We start from the raw sequence: 16,352 nt of genomic DNA on the forward strand, positions 1-16,352 counted from the left end.
TATACACTAAGGTAAAGGGGGACACTGAAGGCCCCCACTTATATCAGTAACCCCCCACTTACCTTAGTGTATTCAATTTGTGGAAAGTGGCCTGGGGTCACCAGAGTTCCCCCCTCCTCACAACAGAGTTTCTGGTGTTCCCCCTTAAATCAGAGTCCTCAGAGTTCCCCTTTACATCAGAGTCTACAGGATTCTCCCTTACAGTGCAAGGGGGAACTCTGTGAATCCTGATGTAAATGGAAATGCCATGGACCATGATGGAGGAGAGGGGTCTCTGGTGGCCAGAAACCACCTTATATCAGAGTTTCCCTTTACACCAGTCTGCAGCATTCCCCCTTGCAGACTCCAGAGTTCTCCTTTACATCAGGGTCCACAGAGTTCCCCCTTGCACTGTAAAGGAGAACCCTGCACACTCTGATGTAAGGGAGAACTTTTGTGTAAGAAGGAAGTCTGTGGACTCTGCTGTAAAGGGGAACTGTGATGTAAGAAGGGATTGCTGGAACCCTGATATATAGAGAAATACTGGGGACTCTGATATAAGGGGGTTCTGATGGGAACACAGGGTTCATCCTGACTGCTGCACTGTATATGTTGTTTTGTATGTTACTTACTCCAGCCATTGTGCACTGAATCCAGAGCACGCTGTGCATGTAAATATCTCCTAAACGGTGCATATTTAGGAGCTAGTCACTGTATCTACAGGTAAAACCTAAAAGCTTACCTGTAGGTACAAATAAAAAAATGCCCCTACCTGCCTGCTCGCTGTCTTCTCCGGCGCTGTAAACTGGGCTGCCCATGTGCAGCTCTACTTACAGTGCTGGGCCAGTTGTAGGGTGTTGGGACGACTAGTAGTGACTTCATCCCCCACCTGCCAAGCAGGAGGCCCGAAAACAATGGCGGCAAAGGACTGTTGAACAGCTAAGTATTCACCCTATAGGTATATTGGCACAGGCGGTTCACCAAGGTGTGAATGGCAGTGGCGGGAATCTAGTCGTGATGCTGCAAGGCGCTAGGCTGGTAACTTCCACCACACACTAGTTGTGGCTCTTCTTACAGCCAGGGATTGCACGATGTGCTCTCCACTGCTGCAAATCTGGGGATTTGCTGATCTGCGTTCCAAATGCAGGAAAACAGCCGTCAATAAGAGAGCCAACAAGTTTGCAGATGAGGAAGCCCGCAGTCCTCTGCATAGTGGATGTGGCTCAGTGACTCCAGCTACTGGGTGTGTAAAGACCCCACCGCCATGTTCCCCCCATAAGAAGTGCATTCCAGTAGACAGACACCCAGCCCGCTTTCTTTTCTCTCTGGCACTTGCGTTTAAAGAAAGCTCCTTCCCGCCCAGCCCGCCGCAGTCTAGGCTGCAATGACGTCCTCGCCCTCCCACGTGACGCTGTCCCCTCCCACAGCGCGCGCCCTAGTATTTGAATCCCGCTTCCGCCATTTTCTCTCGCTGCCTCATACAGAGACGCTTCTGGAAGGTGAGATCTGATCGCGGGAGGCCTTGCTTTACAATCCGTCGTGCATCCCTGCCATCGTTCGCGGCACAGCTCGCCTTCTGCCCGTGTGCCTAGCGCTCTAGCCGTGTAGCAGTATACCGTCGTTCTGGGCGGGAGATAGCCCCCTCGGTGAGTGCAATGGGATCGGGCGGCGGCGCCGAGTCCCCTAACGGGGCGGCGGTTTGGCGCGCTTTTTCCATAACCCGGCTGTGTGGGCACGCGGCTGCCGGTGAGGTTCCGTACGTGGGGGTGGTGTGTGTAGTCCGGCAAGGTTTATTGGAATGATATGCTTCTTGCTCACTGCGCCCGGCTCCAGCCGCCTCCTCTCCGGCCCGTGACTAGGCACTCCGGAGCTCCACCCGCCGCGGCCTGCATTCACCGGAGAGGCCCTGACAGGAGGCGGCGCCCAACTACCTCGCCATGGAGTGTGTCCCCGGCCCGGGGAGTGGAAGGCCAGCACGAACCGGCGTGCCGCCATTCGACTCCTTTCATTTCCTCCATGTGGCTGCCTATGGCGGGAGCGGCGCATGTACAAGGCCTAGCTTGGGGCAGGATGTGTATGGGGCCTATAGACATCTATTACTCTATACCCCGGATGGTCCGGCCCTCCCTGCAGGACAGACGTCCTATTCTCATGAAGATAGCATTGTATTAGTAGTGGTTCGTTTTACACTTGTATGTGATCACGTGGTATGTTTTCGGCAGTCCTTCCTTTATGGTGTCTGAACTTCTAATCCTCCCTGTGATAGGAGGAGAGCTTTCCTCTTAATGGTGGATCACTCCGGGGACCTTTCCTGAGTCTCCTCATTCTATTGTGTCAGTGGAAGGTAGCACGTGTCTGCAGCCTCTTCCCCACCACCACTGGGCTCCCTGATCTCTCCTCCTCTCCCCCACCACCACTGGGCTCCCTGATCTCTCCTCCTCTCCCCCACCACCACTGGGCTCCCTGATCTCTCCTCCTCTCCCCCACCACCACTGGGCTCCCTGATCTCTCCTCCTCTCCCCCACCACCACTGGGCTCCCTGATCTCTCCTCCTCTCCCCCACCACCACTGGGCTCCCTGATCTCTCCTCCTCTCCCCCACCACCACTGGGCTCCCTGATCTCTCCTCCTCTCCCCCACCACCACTGGGCTCCCTGATCTCTCCTCCTCTCCCCCACCACCACTGGGCTCCCTGATCTCTCCTCCTCTCCCCCACCACCACTGGGCTCCCTGATCTCTCCTCCTCTCCCCCACCACCACTGGGCTCCCTGATCTCTCCTCCTCTCCCCCACCACCACTGGGCTCCCTGATCTCTCCTCCTCTCCCCCACCACCACTGGGCTCCCTGATCTCTCCTCCTCTCCCCCACCACCACTGGGCTCCCTGATCTCTCCTCCTCTCCCCCACCACCACTGGGCTCCCTGATCTCTCCTCCTCTCCCCCACCACCACTGGGCTCCCTGATCTCTCCTCCTCTCCCCCACCACCACTGGGCTCCCTGATCTCTCCTCCTCTCCCCCACCACCACTGGGCTCCCTGATCTCTCCTCCTCTCCCCCACCACCACTGGGCTCCCTGATCTCTCCTCCTCTCCCCCACCACCACTGGGCTCCCTGATCTCTCCTCCTCTCCCCCACCACCACTGGGCTCCCTGATCTCTCCTCCTCTCCCCCACCACCACTGGGCTCCCTGATCTCTCCTCCTCTCCCCCACCACCACTGGGCTCCCTGATCTCTCCTCCTCTCCCCCACCACCACTGGGCTCCCTGATCTCTCCTCCTCTCCCCCACCACCACTGGGCTCCCTGATCTCTCCTCCTCTCCCCCACCACCACTGGGCTCCCTGATCTCTCCTCCTCTCCCCCACCACCACTGGGCTCCCTGATCTCTCCTCCTCTCCCCCACCACCACTGGGCTCCCTGATCTCTCCTCCTCTCCCCCACCACCACTGGGCTCCCTGATCTCTCCTCCTCTCCCCCACCACCACTGGGCTCCCTGATCTCTCCTCCTCTCCCCCACCACCACTGGGCTCCCTGATCTCTCCTCCTCTCCCCCACCACCACTGGGCTCCCTGATCTCTCCTCCTCTCCCCCACCACCACTGGGCTCCCTGATCTCTCCTCCTCTCCCCCACCACCACTGGGCTCCCTGATCTCTCCTCCTCTCCCCCACCACCACTGGGCTCCCTGATCTCTCCTCCCATTTATTATACTACTAAAGTGCTCTCAAAATTGAGTGATTTGTCTTTGGTGTTAAAATAAGTTCTATTCATCTGCTCTATAAAATGGCATTGCAGAGAGGTCCATTACCACCTTTCATATTTCCCTTGCCAGCACTGTTGGATCCTTCTTACAAGTGCCCCTTAAGCAAGCCTTGTGCTGAAGAGGCACTCAGCACAGGCCAACTCCTGAGCTGTGCTGTGTGCATCCATAAACACACACAGCCTAGATTGGTCACATTCCCTGCTCCCTCGTCACAGGATTTGACTGCTGCTCAGTCTCCTGTGAGAGCAGAGAGTAAAGAGGAGAAACATGCAGCTGGGAACAGCACTGGATTGGGAGAGGAGGCAGGTAAGTGTTGGGAAAAAGGGGGGAGTTGGGGGCTGCCAAGCGGATAAGCATTTTACTCTAATGCAGGGAATGCATTAAAGTGGTTCTGAAGCCCTAAGGTTTTTAACAGTTCTGCATTAAGATAGATATTGTAATCTCCCCACACCCTTTATATTTACACAAGACTCTCTCCCTCCTGAGGGCTAGCAGCAGCCATTGGTGGAGTCAGGAGTGCTGGTGGGGGGAGCCCAAGGCCTACACACAGGTAAGTATTACGTGTAATTTTTTTTTTTTTTATTTTAGTACATGCCCCCACTTTAGGTTTTCTCGTCTAGGTGACCATAGAAAACGTTTAGCTCCACTTCCCAACCCACAACCTCCTGGGGCACATCATGTCTCAGGAGGCTGCAGGACCAATCTGGAAGTGCTTTTCAAGCATGCTTAGTGGGATGCTGGCTGTGAAACAGCCTGGGCAGCATTGGTAACACAGAATCCACCTGTATCCTTTGTAGCTGCTGACTTTTAATTTTTCACAATGACTGTAGTTGCTCTTGAAAGTGAAGTTTCAGGCCACAAATAATTCTAGGTCTATGTCACTATGGCTGATATGGCAACAGAAATGGTCGGTGTTTTGTATTGCTCCTGTGTGCTACTGTCTTGCCGCTAGGTGAGAATGAAGTACCCTGCTCCTACAGTTTCCTTTGATGTCCCAATCACACATCCCAAGAGGCTTATGGAGCACATTCAGACAGCTGGCAGTAGAGCCCAACTACATCATCTAAGCCTGGGCTTCCAGAATACGAAAAAGGCAGCTGGCGTGGGACACAGGCTGTGATACCTAACAATGGATCTGCTGCACAGGTCTTCTGAAGAGAACCCATCATAAAAGATGTGGAAGGGAAGAGGAAAGGCATATGTAGTTAAAGCAGAACTAAACATAATAATTCTTTAATGGTCCAGGTCCCTCAACAGCTTCTTCCTGGGTTCCAGCCTGCGGACAACTTGGCTGGCACCAGGTGACTTATCTCTTGCTCAGGCACAAGAGTCAGTCATCCCAGCACATGTGACCATGCCAGTATTGTAATGTTCCATTTGTCAGGGAAGAGTGCAGGTAGGTGTATTTTCTCACAGAAGAGACAGTGTTTGTCTCTTTTGTAGTAATTGTCTGCTTGCTTGCAGTCTGTTCTAAGAAGCCTTTAGTTCCACTTTTTTTTTTTTTTTCCTAACTTAAAGTGGAGCTCCACCTAAAAGGGGAGTTCTGCTTTAAGGACTGCTCCCCATTAAGTATTGGCACCTGTGGGGGGAGCGGGTACCTGTATTTGACAGGTACCCGCTCCCACTGCCTAGGCGATTGGAAACAGAAGGTGTCCTCCCTTTCTGTAGTCTCTTGGGACACGTGACAGGTCCCAGAAGACTACAGGACCATTCATGAAGCGCAGTGCTACTTGCACAGTGGGTACCCGAATGTGAAGTCACAAACAGTCACAGCTGGGTGCCCACACTGAAGATGCCGGCCTCCTGGAATACAGGACTGCAGGGGACACATCGTGGGACAGGTAAGTGGCTGTTTTTTAAATGTTAGCTAGTTTTTGTAGTTGACCTTTATTTTTTTGACAGGGTGGGTGGTACTCCGCTTTAAGGCAAAACCCATTGTGTTATCACTCAAGCACGTGCAATGAAATGTAAAATTCTGCGTTTTTGTGCATATGTTCCGTCAATAGGTGTTTTTATGTGTATATGGGGCTGGGCTGTAAGTGCTTGGATGTAACTGACACTTTTCATCTAAATCTATGGCTTATCAGATCAAAAGTCCTCCAAGTGATTGACTTCTTGGGTCCCATTCACACTTTGCATAGTGGTTCACGCTTGTGTTTTGTGCACATGGCAGCCCATTCACTTGAATGCGCTGCTGTGTAACAAACATGCCAAAGCTGCTGCACTTTTGGGTGATGAGCTTAGGATTTTGCTTGCTGTTTTATCTGCAGTTTCCATGCTGCAAAATTGCACCATGTTTGGGGTGCTATTAAGATTGCACTAAAACCATGGCAAAATGCTGGTTTGGCTACCATTGTTTGAAATCACAGGAAGAATCATGCAATTCTGCCTGCTATTCAGAGTTGCTTTGATGTAACTGGGACCTAAGTGATAGCCTACTTGCCATCCATTGAAGATAACTGAGTGTAGGTTGTGCACAATAATTGGATTCTTCCCTGGCCACTGACTGGGAAAAATGACAGCAGAAACTGGTAGTGATTTTTTTTTTGTCACTTTTGGGTCCTTTGCAGTTAGAGGACAGCATGGTAGTGGGGGGGGGGGGGGGGGGGGGGGTCCTTTTTCTGGAGGTCTGTAAAAGTGATCAGGTGGCTTTGGTTATGTTTGCAATCCCTTGGAATGATCATTCTTTTGCAACATTTAAATGCAATGGTAATTGCCTGTTGATCCTATCAGTTTGTTTGCTATTTTGTAGTAGGGTGACATCTCGAAGGCTCGGTTCACAGCAGGTGCGGTAATCGGTGAATCCCCCACTCAATGAGAATGCGCGGGGCTGCTATTCATGTGAAAACGCATTTTTGTGGGTGTCGAACTGCAGGGAAATCGCATGGTCAAAATGACCATGCGATTTCCCTTAGGTCCACGGTTTGAAAGAGGTGCTTTTTTTTTTTTTTTGTTTTTTTTTTTCCTGTGGGAAATGCAGGCACTGTGCAGCCTATTGAAATGAATGGCTGCTGTGATGAGCAAACGCGTCAGTGTGAACCGAGCGTAAATACCAGGTTGATCATGATGTGGTAGCATTGTCTGTACTGTGCCTCTGTGTGTAATTTCCTTCTAACAAGCCTGTTGTCCGGATCCAATGTGGTTGTTGGATGCTGCCATCCTGGAAGCCTATGGCATTGATGCCAGAGGTGATGAGTTCCTTTAATGCAGACCTGCAGAAATGAGGGGTACATTAATGATCACAGGACTACAGGAAAGGGGATTTAAAAGCATAATTTTGAAAGTTAGTGATTGCATGCAGTTGTTCTTTGGATATGTTACAAGTGTTCATATGTTTAACCTGTTACTTAATAGGACATTAGGAGGTGGTGTGACTAACACTCTGTTAACTGTCTGAATGAGGCCTGGAGCTGTCTGCCTTGGGGGATGAGTGGCCTATTATATAGCATTCAATGCAGCTGCTCATGTTGCTGACACTATCAAAATCTAAATGTTTTACATTTTTCTCCTAGCCACACACAAACCATGGCAGCCCAAGGAGAACCTCAAGTTCAGTTCAAGGTAAAACTTATTGGTAGTGTTTTTTTGCTTAATTTTTAAAATGTTTAATACTTATTAAAATGTCACTTTTTTTTTCCAGCTTGTTCTGGTTGGTGATGGTGGTACTGGTAAAACAACATTTGTAAAACGTCATTTGACTGGTGAATTCGAGAAAAAATATGTAGGTATGTGAACTGTAATTCTTTGCTGCCGGGCAATTTTTGCAATTATACACACGTTAAGAGGCACATATTAGGCCTGACAAGAATTTAAAACCCTAAAACCTGTTTTTTGATGGCAGAGATGCTGGAGAATTAAGTGGTGCCAATTTTGTTTGGTAGTGAGCATGTATATCATTTTCAGTAAACTATGCTTCAAGTTAATACCATTTTTATAGACTGGTAAAAGCCCAATGGCTCATCAGTTTAGAGTGAAGGGTTGACCAGTTAGAATGAGGTGTTAAAGTGGCTGTAGTGCATTTTAATGCAGTAAGGTAGAAAACCTGTGTGCAGCTTCTGCTACGCTGATTTCAATTAAAAAGACAAACCAAGAAACAAGTTGTCCAGAGGGAAACATGTGGACACTCCTGTTGGAATAAATTTTAAAGTAGATTTTACCTTGTAAGCTAAAATTCGAGATAACATTCCTGACCCATCGGGAGCCTTGCAGGTATAAGCTTTCATGCTCATTAGCTGAGGGATTAGGTTTTGGTGGGCTAAACTGTGCCTGCCTATTTCATATTTCTTCTTGGAACAGTCAGTCTTTGGATTGTAAACATGCATTGTTGCGGGTTTTTTTTTTTTCCTTTCAATGCATGTGAAAGGTCAAAATGTACTTTGACAAACTGTGGACTAAGGGTTGTTTTATACTATGGCACCAAACAGTTTGTGAACCCTGTATGTCAGGTGTTCCCAACTGCTGGCCCGAAGAGCCCTCTGGTGTGGCTCGTGACAACCTACTCTGGGATGCCGTACTAAGATTCCTGAATGCAGGCAAGCGCACTACACCTGCAAGATATAATAGAAGTCTATGGCTCAGTTCAGCTAACATGCAGGAAAGCCACAGATACACTAGACCTGCGGTGTGGGTAAACCGCAGCAGTGTGAAAGCAGCCTTAGGCCCCCTTTCACATCGGTCTGATTGGGTCTTCCTGTCAGCTTTTTAGGTCCACCCAATCAGACTCGCATGTCACTTCTATGGTGGACTTGTCTGTTTACACCTACCTACCTCAATCCGATCTGCTAAAAAGGAATACTTCCCCTTCCTTCTGGGCAGATTGAAGAGAGCGTAGCGCCGGATGTGTTCGTTCCTGCTCTGCATATGCAGAGCAATCTGCCTGCTCTGCTTATGGAAGCCTGTGGTCTGTTACAAAGTCGCTTAAGTTGCCTTTGCTTTTTAGAAGCCCCTGCTGTATGGTAACATCTTATGAACTATATCAAGTCACAAGCCATTTAATTGCCAATGATGGGTGATGTCCCTTTTTTATCCTAAAATTAGCTTTTGAATCAGTAAAGGCTGGTCAGTGTGCAGTGACATTTGTCAGGGTACCTGGCTGCTTGTCAGAATTCTTGATCCTTTGTCTGTATTGCTTGTGCAGTCCAGAACTGTCTTAAAGGCAGACTGGAACATTTAACCCATTCATGACATGTCATACCCAAATTCAGGGTGTAACATGTTATGGCACTGGCCCCTGCACTCTGGTTCCCTCCTTTTTGGTCCTGCTCAGCATGCTGCGGTATCCTTTCCTCGAACGCTAGGTCATGACATCCAACATTCCCACTCCATGCTGGCTTTGCCACGTGTCGAGATTGGTGAAGGGGCAGTATTAACCCTTTTTCTTTGCAGGTTCGTTGCATGCTGTGTATTGTGTTCACCTGATTTTTGCCTTATTTGTTAACTTGTTTTTCTGCAGCCACACTTGGTGTTGAAGTCCACCCTTTGGTTTTCCATACCAATAGAGGTCCTATTAAATTCAATGTATGGGATACTGCTGGTCAAGAAAAGTTTGGTGGTTTGCGAGATGGATATTACATCCAGGGTGAGCAATGCAGTGACTTTTTAATTTAATCTTAATTGTTATCCTATCCTGTCAGCATCTTAAGAACACTGCAGGCAAAAGCATAGTTGGTCTTTGTTTTTCCTTGCTGCATTTTTCCTTTTTACATAAACTTTTTAAAATGTATTTATTTTATATATACAGTTGAGTGTTTATTAAATGCATGTCAATAGCTACTAAAACTGCTCACACCACCCTATGGCCAAGGCACTTTCAAGTCTGTTAAAACTAACACAAGGTGCTTCCGTCTAGGTATAGAGACTTGTTCAAAAGAATAAAAATGAATTTGCTAATTTTTAAAAGTAGGTCAAGGCTTGTAATAAACAGTCTAGACCTCCATAGGATCACCAGGTGGGTACAGAGCTCAGCAAGCAAGTGGCTGGCTAAAGCAGGGTTCAGAGTTATTGGTTTTCTGGATGAACTCTGCTTCACCCAGCTGCTTGCTTGCCGATCTCTGCAGCCTCCCGGAGATTCTATGTAGGTCTATATGGGTTTGAGAAGCTTTGATCCACTTTGTTAGGCTGTGCATTCTCTCTCTCTCTCTCTCTCTCTCTCTCTCTCCTCCCCCCCCCCCCTCTCCCCCCCCCCCCCCCCTCCTCCCTCTCTCCCTCTCCCTCTCCCTCTCCCTCTCCCTCTCCCTCTCCCTCTCCCTCTCCCTCTCCCTCTCCCTCTCCCTCCTCCCCCATGGGCAGAGAGAAATAAAGCAGCTGCTCAAAACAAATCTCTAATGCTTTTTGGCTTCAATTAGCCTGGATCAAGATGGCTTTTTGGCACTATGCAAATTCTGCTTTGCACCAAATAGTGTTTCTAAAGGCACCAGTGGTGTGGTTTTTGTTTTTTTTTTTTTTTTTTTTTTAATGCATGAAGGTAAAAAAAAACCTGTGTAGCAGCTTTCCCTAAGGGCTCGTTCACACTTGACTGTTTTTCCAACTCTTGCCAAATGCCCCTATAGCGTTTGCGGAGCATATTTAACGCTCCGCAAACGCCGCATGCGCGGTTTAGCGGAGGTTGCTAGGCGTTTGCCAAACGTTAAATGCCTGTAATGACGTTTGAATGATAACGTTCTGCAACCGCACCGGGCGTTTGCGGAGTGGCACCATAGACTTGAATAGGAGGCTGTAACTCCTCCTGACCCTACCAGAGGCGTCAGTTTTGCTGCGATGCTAACGTTCCCATGTGCTGCAATGTGCAGAATTTTTCCAGGCGTTTGGGAAAACACTTCCCACATGCCTGTCTGCCACTTGCTAACAAGGCTAGTGTGAACGTAGCCTTACACTGACCTAAGCCCCATCCTGATCCAGTGATATCCATAAGAACCTTGGTTCTCCAGGAACACTCATTCCTGATTGGCTGAGGCAGCAGTGGGAGTCAGTCAGGGAGTCAATTGTGAGGGGGTGGGGCCATGGCACAGCTCTGAATTAACATGCAGAGCCTTGTCTTGTGAGTGTGCTATAGCAAGCTGCTTGCTTGGAGGGGGAGGGGCCAGGAGCATCGACAGGGAATCCAATAAGAGTATAGGGCTGTGCAAGAATTGACCGTTCCTGAATAATTTTAAATTTGCTAGCATGTTTTAGGATTACATCACAAGTGAATTGGTTCGAATACAAATTTGTAGTAGTGCCCATCCCCAAATTTGTAGACTTGAGTGGAAAATGTTGCTTATTGGTATGCCCCATTTTGATCTAAGGGGCATTTGTATGTGGGTATCACAACTTTTAGATATTGAACCATATGCAGATCATTAAAGAAGCTGGTGGGGGGGATGGCTCAACTTGGGTACTTTATTTATTCACTCTTGATGCAGTGGTCAGATTAATTCAAATGACACTGGGCATATTGATATAAATAATGGCTTTCTCTGGTTTGAGTTCAGGTTATTGGGGTAATTGGCCATTTCACAACTTAACCTTGCTTTCCTACACTGCTCTAAAAAAAATTAAATGAACACTTTTTTTTTTTTTTTTTTATCTGAGTGTAGCATCAAGTTAAACTCCTGGGATATTGATCTGGTCAGTTAAGTAGCAAAGGGGTTGTTAATCAGCTGCTTTGGTGTTAATGAAATTAACAGGTGCACTAGATGTGCAACAATGAGCTGACCCCCAAAACTGTAAAGGCCTTACAGGTGGAGGCCACGGACATTTTTCCCCTACTCCATCTTTTCTGTTTTTCACTAGTTTTGCATTTGGTTAGTCAGTGTCACTACTGGTAACATGAAGCGATACCTGGACCCTAGAGGTTGTGCAGGTAGTCCAACTCCAGGATGACACATCAATATGTGCCATTGCCAGAAGGTTTGCTGTGTCTCTCAGCAGTTTCAAGAGAATAGAGGAGATTCCAGGAGATGGGCAGTTAATTGTAGAAGAGCTGGACAGGGCCGTAGAAGGTCCTTAACCCATCAGCAGGACTGGTATCTGCTCCTCTGTGCAAGGAGGAACAGGACGAGCACTGCCAGAGCCCTACAAAATGACCTGCAGCAGGCCACTGGTGTGAATGTCTGACCAAATCAGATTTCATGTGGGTGGACTGAGGGCCCAACATCCCTTTTTAATTCCTCACTGCCCTGTTGACTGTAGTACTAAAGTATTCACTAGGAGCAATCCCCCCCCCCCCCCTTTTTTTTTTTCTCCTTTTTTTTTTTTTTTTTCCATTATGTTTAAAGTGGAGAGTGATTAGAACACCTGTTAGGTTTTTACTGTGGTTTGTGTCCCCATCGAAGATTTGCAGTGGTCACCAGAACAGGAAGAGTGATGTAATCCTCCAATGGGGACAAGTGAGAATTTCCCACACTTCAGACAATTTTCCTCACACTTGCTGTTGTGGCTTAGAGACAGAAGGTAGAGGGAATTGGTTGTTATAACCCTCCCTTATCAAAAATGGGTGGTTGGCTGCTTTGGTTTTAACTTAATTGTTAGTGGTGTCACCCTGCTTAGCTGTAAGGCAGTATGCAGTACATTTTTAAGAATGGATATATACTAATCTGCAGTTTAAAATACATAATGGATTGTTTGCTTAACTTTTAACTTTATTGATATGTTTTTGGTTTAAATGGTTATGCTAATTTTAGCACAACTGACAATATTTTTCTAACTTTGCAGCTCAGTGTGCCATTATCATGTTTGACGTAACATCAAGAGTCACATACAAGAATGTACCCAATTGGCATAGAGATCTTGTAAGAGTATGTGAAAATATCCCCATAGTCTTGTGTGGCAACAAAGTGGACATTAAGGACAGAAAAGTCAAAGCAAAATCAATCGTATTTCATAGGAAGAAGAATCTTCAGGTTGGCTGGCTTCTTGGCATGAAACATTATTTTCCTTTTTTAAATAGTACATTAATACTTTATCTCCTTGGTCCTGGCAGTAGCATGCAATGTTTGGGGAAGTGTGAAGTAAAATTCTACTTGGTGGGCATGTGTACTAAACTTTTTTTTTTTTTTTTTTTTTTCCTCTTGAAAGGGGTGGTGATGGGATGAGTTACCACTTCTCTCCTGGAGAATTAAAATCTAACGCCGCCTTTATGTTGCTGGTTCTCATTCACATTGCATAACCTTAAAAGAAAAAAAAAAGCTTTTAAATGTTGTTGGAACTCCAGCGCTGTAAATACTACCCGTTCTTTGAAGCAGCTGGACAGATGTTTGTGCTCAGTACAGAAAGGGATAGCTATGGCAGTCTTCATTAACCAGTTAACAGGGGAGCTATTGTGTTCTCGGGCTGGCGGGGATTTGGGGAGCACTAGTGGCTATAGTCACTGGCTATCGTGTTAAAAATACCACATGCTGGTTGATTCAATCTCCCTGCCCATATATGGATTGAATTTTGGCTGATCCCTGCTGAACTGAGATTCAATCTTGGCTGATCCCTGCTGAACTGAGATTCAATCCAATGCCATTTATGGCTGCTTAAGGGTTAATGCTTTTGGAAGCTGGGCTTCTTGCATTGTATGTTAATAATGAACTCAACCTGCTCTTAGAACAGTCTCCTGACATTGTTTAGAAATCCATGCAATCGGGTAATTCCCATCCCCCTCCCCATGTAGGCATGCTGTGTAAAGGGGAAATGCCAAATAGTGGGGTTTTCTCATTCTGACTGCAAATGTAGAAAACACATCAACCTTGGGTTTCTGCATTTTTAGGTACGGAGTGCTTCTCTAGGGCAGTGGTGGGCAACCTTTTTTTTTCAACTGAGCCAAATCTCGCCAAAACCACGATTGAAATTTATTTTGAGAGCCACATTTTTAAAACTGAAAATACATAGGATGGTACACTGTTTTTAGTTTCAATAAGTTTTTATAGTAATTCATCCCCCATATAGCAATTCATCCCTCATATAGTAGTAGTAAGTAGCAAGTAGTAAGCAAAGTCCCCCCTGTGTCAATTCACTTACCTTTGCTCCGCAAGTTCCTCTCGCCGTGTTCCCCGCGCCGTTCCGGTCTTAAGGGCGGACTGTGAGAGGAGCCTAGCTCCCCTCGCGTTCGTCACGCTGCCCCGCCTACACACATCCTGACAGCCAATCACTAGCTATCAGGATGTGAGTGGCAGCGAGACTGGCCAATCATTGCTGGGCTAGCTGCAGAGTCCTCGGCCGCTCGAGAGGAGGGAGGGGAGCGGGCGCTCGGCACACAGAAGAGCCGCATTAAAATGTGCAAAGAGCCGCATGTGGCTCGCGAGCCGCGGCTTGCCGACCACTGCTCTAGGGCGTAGTGCTGAATGTGACTTGTATATACAAGGGCTCTTAGCTTGTAAGGAAAGAAATTGTTAGATATATAGATTTTTAAAAAAAAAAAAAATGCTTTTTGAGTAGTATTGTGGTCTAATGTTTAGCACTTTTTTTTTTTTTTCTTCCCCCCTTCAGTACTATGATATCTCTGCGAAGAGTAACTACAACTTTGAAAAGCCCTTCCTTTGGCTTGCCAGAAAACTGATAGGGGATCCCAATCTTGAGTTTGTAGCCATGCCTGCTCTTGCACCACCTGAAGTGGTTATGGATCCCACATTGGCTGCACAATATGAGGTTGATCTACAGGTAAGAAATCTTCCCTTTTTTTGGTTTTTTTTTTTTTAAATCCTAAGCAGTTTGGGTTTGCCAATTTGTTGCTTTTAAACAAACTTTCAGTGGTTAATTCATTTATTTTCCCCTGCTAGGTTGCCCAGACCACAGCACTGCCAGATGAAGATGATGATCTGTGAGGTGAATGAAGCTCAAGCCCAGAGTCAGAAGTCTAGTTTTATAGGCAACTGTCCTGTGATGTCAGTGGTGCAGCGTGTTTGCCACTTTATTTAGCTGAGCAGAACATGTGCTTAACCTTTTTGGGATGCTGAAGGAGATGAATGGGCTTTGGAGTGAATGTGGCAGTTGAGAAAAATTAAATCCTTCATATTTTGGACCTGCGTATCTAGCTGTTTGGGACTGCAAATAATATTCCCTTTAAAAGTTTCAAATCTAAGTTAAGACTGCTACAGTCACATCACAATGTTCAGTGGTGATCTTGTTTGTTACTGTCATTCCCATACATTTTTCGTTTAGATCATAATAAAGTTGTATTTCAAATACCCCAGTTCCTGATAATGGCAGATTGCTCTGTTCTGAACTAAATTATTTTTGTGCCCACTGATGCTTTTAATTGCAGGATGTAAATTATCTAACTTTTTTAGTTTGTGCACTTCGAGGATTCAGCAGACTGTTTGTTTTTCTTAGGACATGCTTCAGTCTGTCTTGTGTTGCATGTGAAATCAGCCTTTATAATGCATCTAAATGCACACAGATCACCTGTCAATACGGTTTACTGCTCTAGTGGATGAGGTGCCTCCAGTGTATATAAAACATGGTCTGCTCCTGGTTAGCTCATTGTGTATGGAATCTTTCAGACTAGCTGTGAACACACCTAAGGGTGGACTGCATTTGGATGTGTTGCTCAATACAAGTTGAATGCAGTAAGCTGGATTCCATTTTCACCCAGCACATAAATGCAACATAAAGCTGAACCTATTGAAAATAAAACATGCTGAAACAGAGGGAAATTCACTGAAACTGGTGCTGCTCTGTATAGTAACCAATTGGCTTCTATCTTAAGCTTTGTACAATTGAACTTTGACAATAAAAATCATCCCTAAAGTATTTGACTCCCACTTGGGCACAAAACCCACACATCAATGCAATGTGTTAAAAATATGCATCAACACAACTCAGTCTATGCTAAATGCAATCAAAGCAAATTGAATACAGCCTAAACTTGAATGACCATTGTAAATGCCTTTTTTTTTTTTTTTTTTTTTGTATGTTTTTTTTTTTTATATATATGCAGACTGTTGTCTGGATGTTGGAACACAGAACACTGGGAAACTGCTAGCTCTAGTACCATTGGTAAAGGAATAAATGACCATTGAAATAACCTCCTGGCAGCATTTGCTCCAATTGTTGTCACTGGACTATTTGGTCTGCATGGAAATGTGAAAAATATGAAACCGTGAAAGAGGGGTGCTTATGTGGTTAATGTCGCTACATTTAGCTACAAAATATTGCCTGACTATGTTGAGCTTGCATTTTTTTAAGAGTATTGAGTAAATACCTGGCGATCCTTCCTGTTTGAGTTTCAACACTGTTGGCCAGTCTTCAGTGTTGTCTGCACATTCTGCTTTTTTAGTCTTGGTAAGGCTTTCCCCAGCTAGCTACCCATGTCTTGAGCATGTTATAGGAATGGCTTGAGCGATGCAACACTGCTTTCCTTTTCTCCCTTTCTAGCCTCCGTATATAACACCAGAGTTTGCATTGCTGATTGATCTCCAGTACTCTTGATTAAATAAATGTAAGTTAAAGATCCATATTAAAAGCCCATTGAAACATTGTTTAAAGTGGAATTCCAGGCTTGTTCTAACAAAGCTTAAAAGGGCTCCCCTAAACCCCAACTCCTAGTTTCTAAGATGTTTGTTCTTGCCTATTCTGGTTCCTAGTGGCCAGCTTCAGGGCAGAGAGGGTAGTGTCACCTCATGCATTCTATCAGTTTTTGGCACTCTATCTTCTC

At 46.4% G+C, this 16,352-nt stretch overlaps 1 protein-coding gene across 2 annotated transcripts; it reads left to right on the plus strand.

The window, feature by feature from the left end:
* Positions 1-1,371: 1,371 nt before the first annotated feature.
* On the plus strand, positions 1,372-14,888 carry RAN (RAN, member RAS oncogene family). Of its 2 annotated transcripts, none has more exons than XM_089653748.1 (7): positions 1,372-1,478; positions 7,249-7,297; positions 7,377-7,461; positions 9,189-9,314; positions 12,428-12,615; positions 14,186-14,356; positions 14,476-14,888. In XM_089653748.1, the coding sequence occupies exons 2-7, from the start codon at positions 7,262-7,264 to the stop codon at positions 14,518-14,520; spliced, it is 651 nt and encodes a 216-aa protein (XP_089509874.1). In that variant the 5' UTR covers positions 1,372-1,478; positions 7,249-7,261; the 3' UTR covers positions 14,521-14,888. The 2 variants fall into 2 exon arrangements, with proteins under 2 accessions (XP_089509874.1, XP_089509875.1); XM_089653749.1 differs by lacking the exon at positions 1,372-1,478 and adding an exon at positions 1,486-1,625.
* Positions 14,889-16,352: the final 1,464 nt, after the last annotated feature.

The sequence above is a fragment of the Staurois parvus genome, unplaced genomic scaffold, assembly GCF_062004578.1.
Source record: "Staurois parvus isolate SC_StPar_1 unplaced genomic scaffold, SC_StPar_1.0 ptg000719l, whole genome shotgun sequence".
Lineage (NCBI taxonomy): Eukaryota > Metazoa > Chordata > Amphibia > Anura > Ranidae > Staurois > Staurois parvus.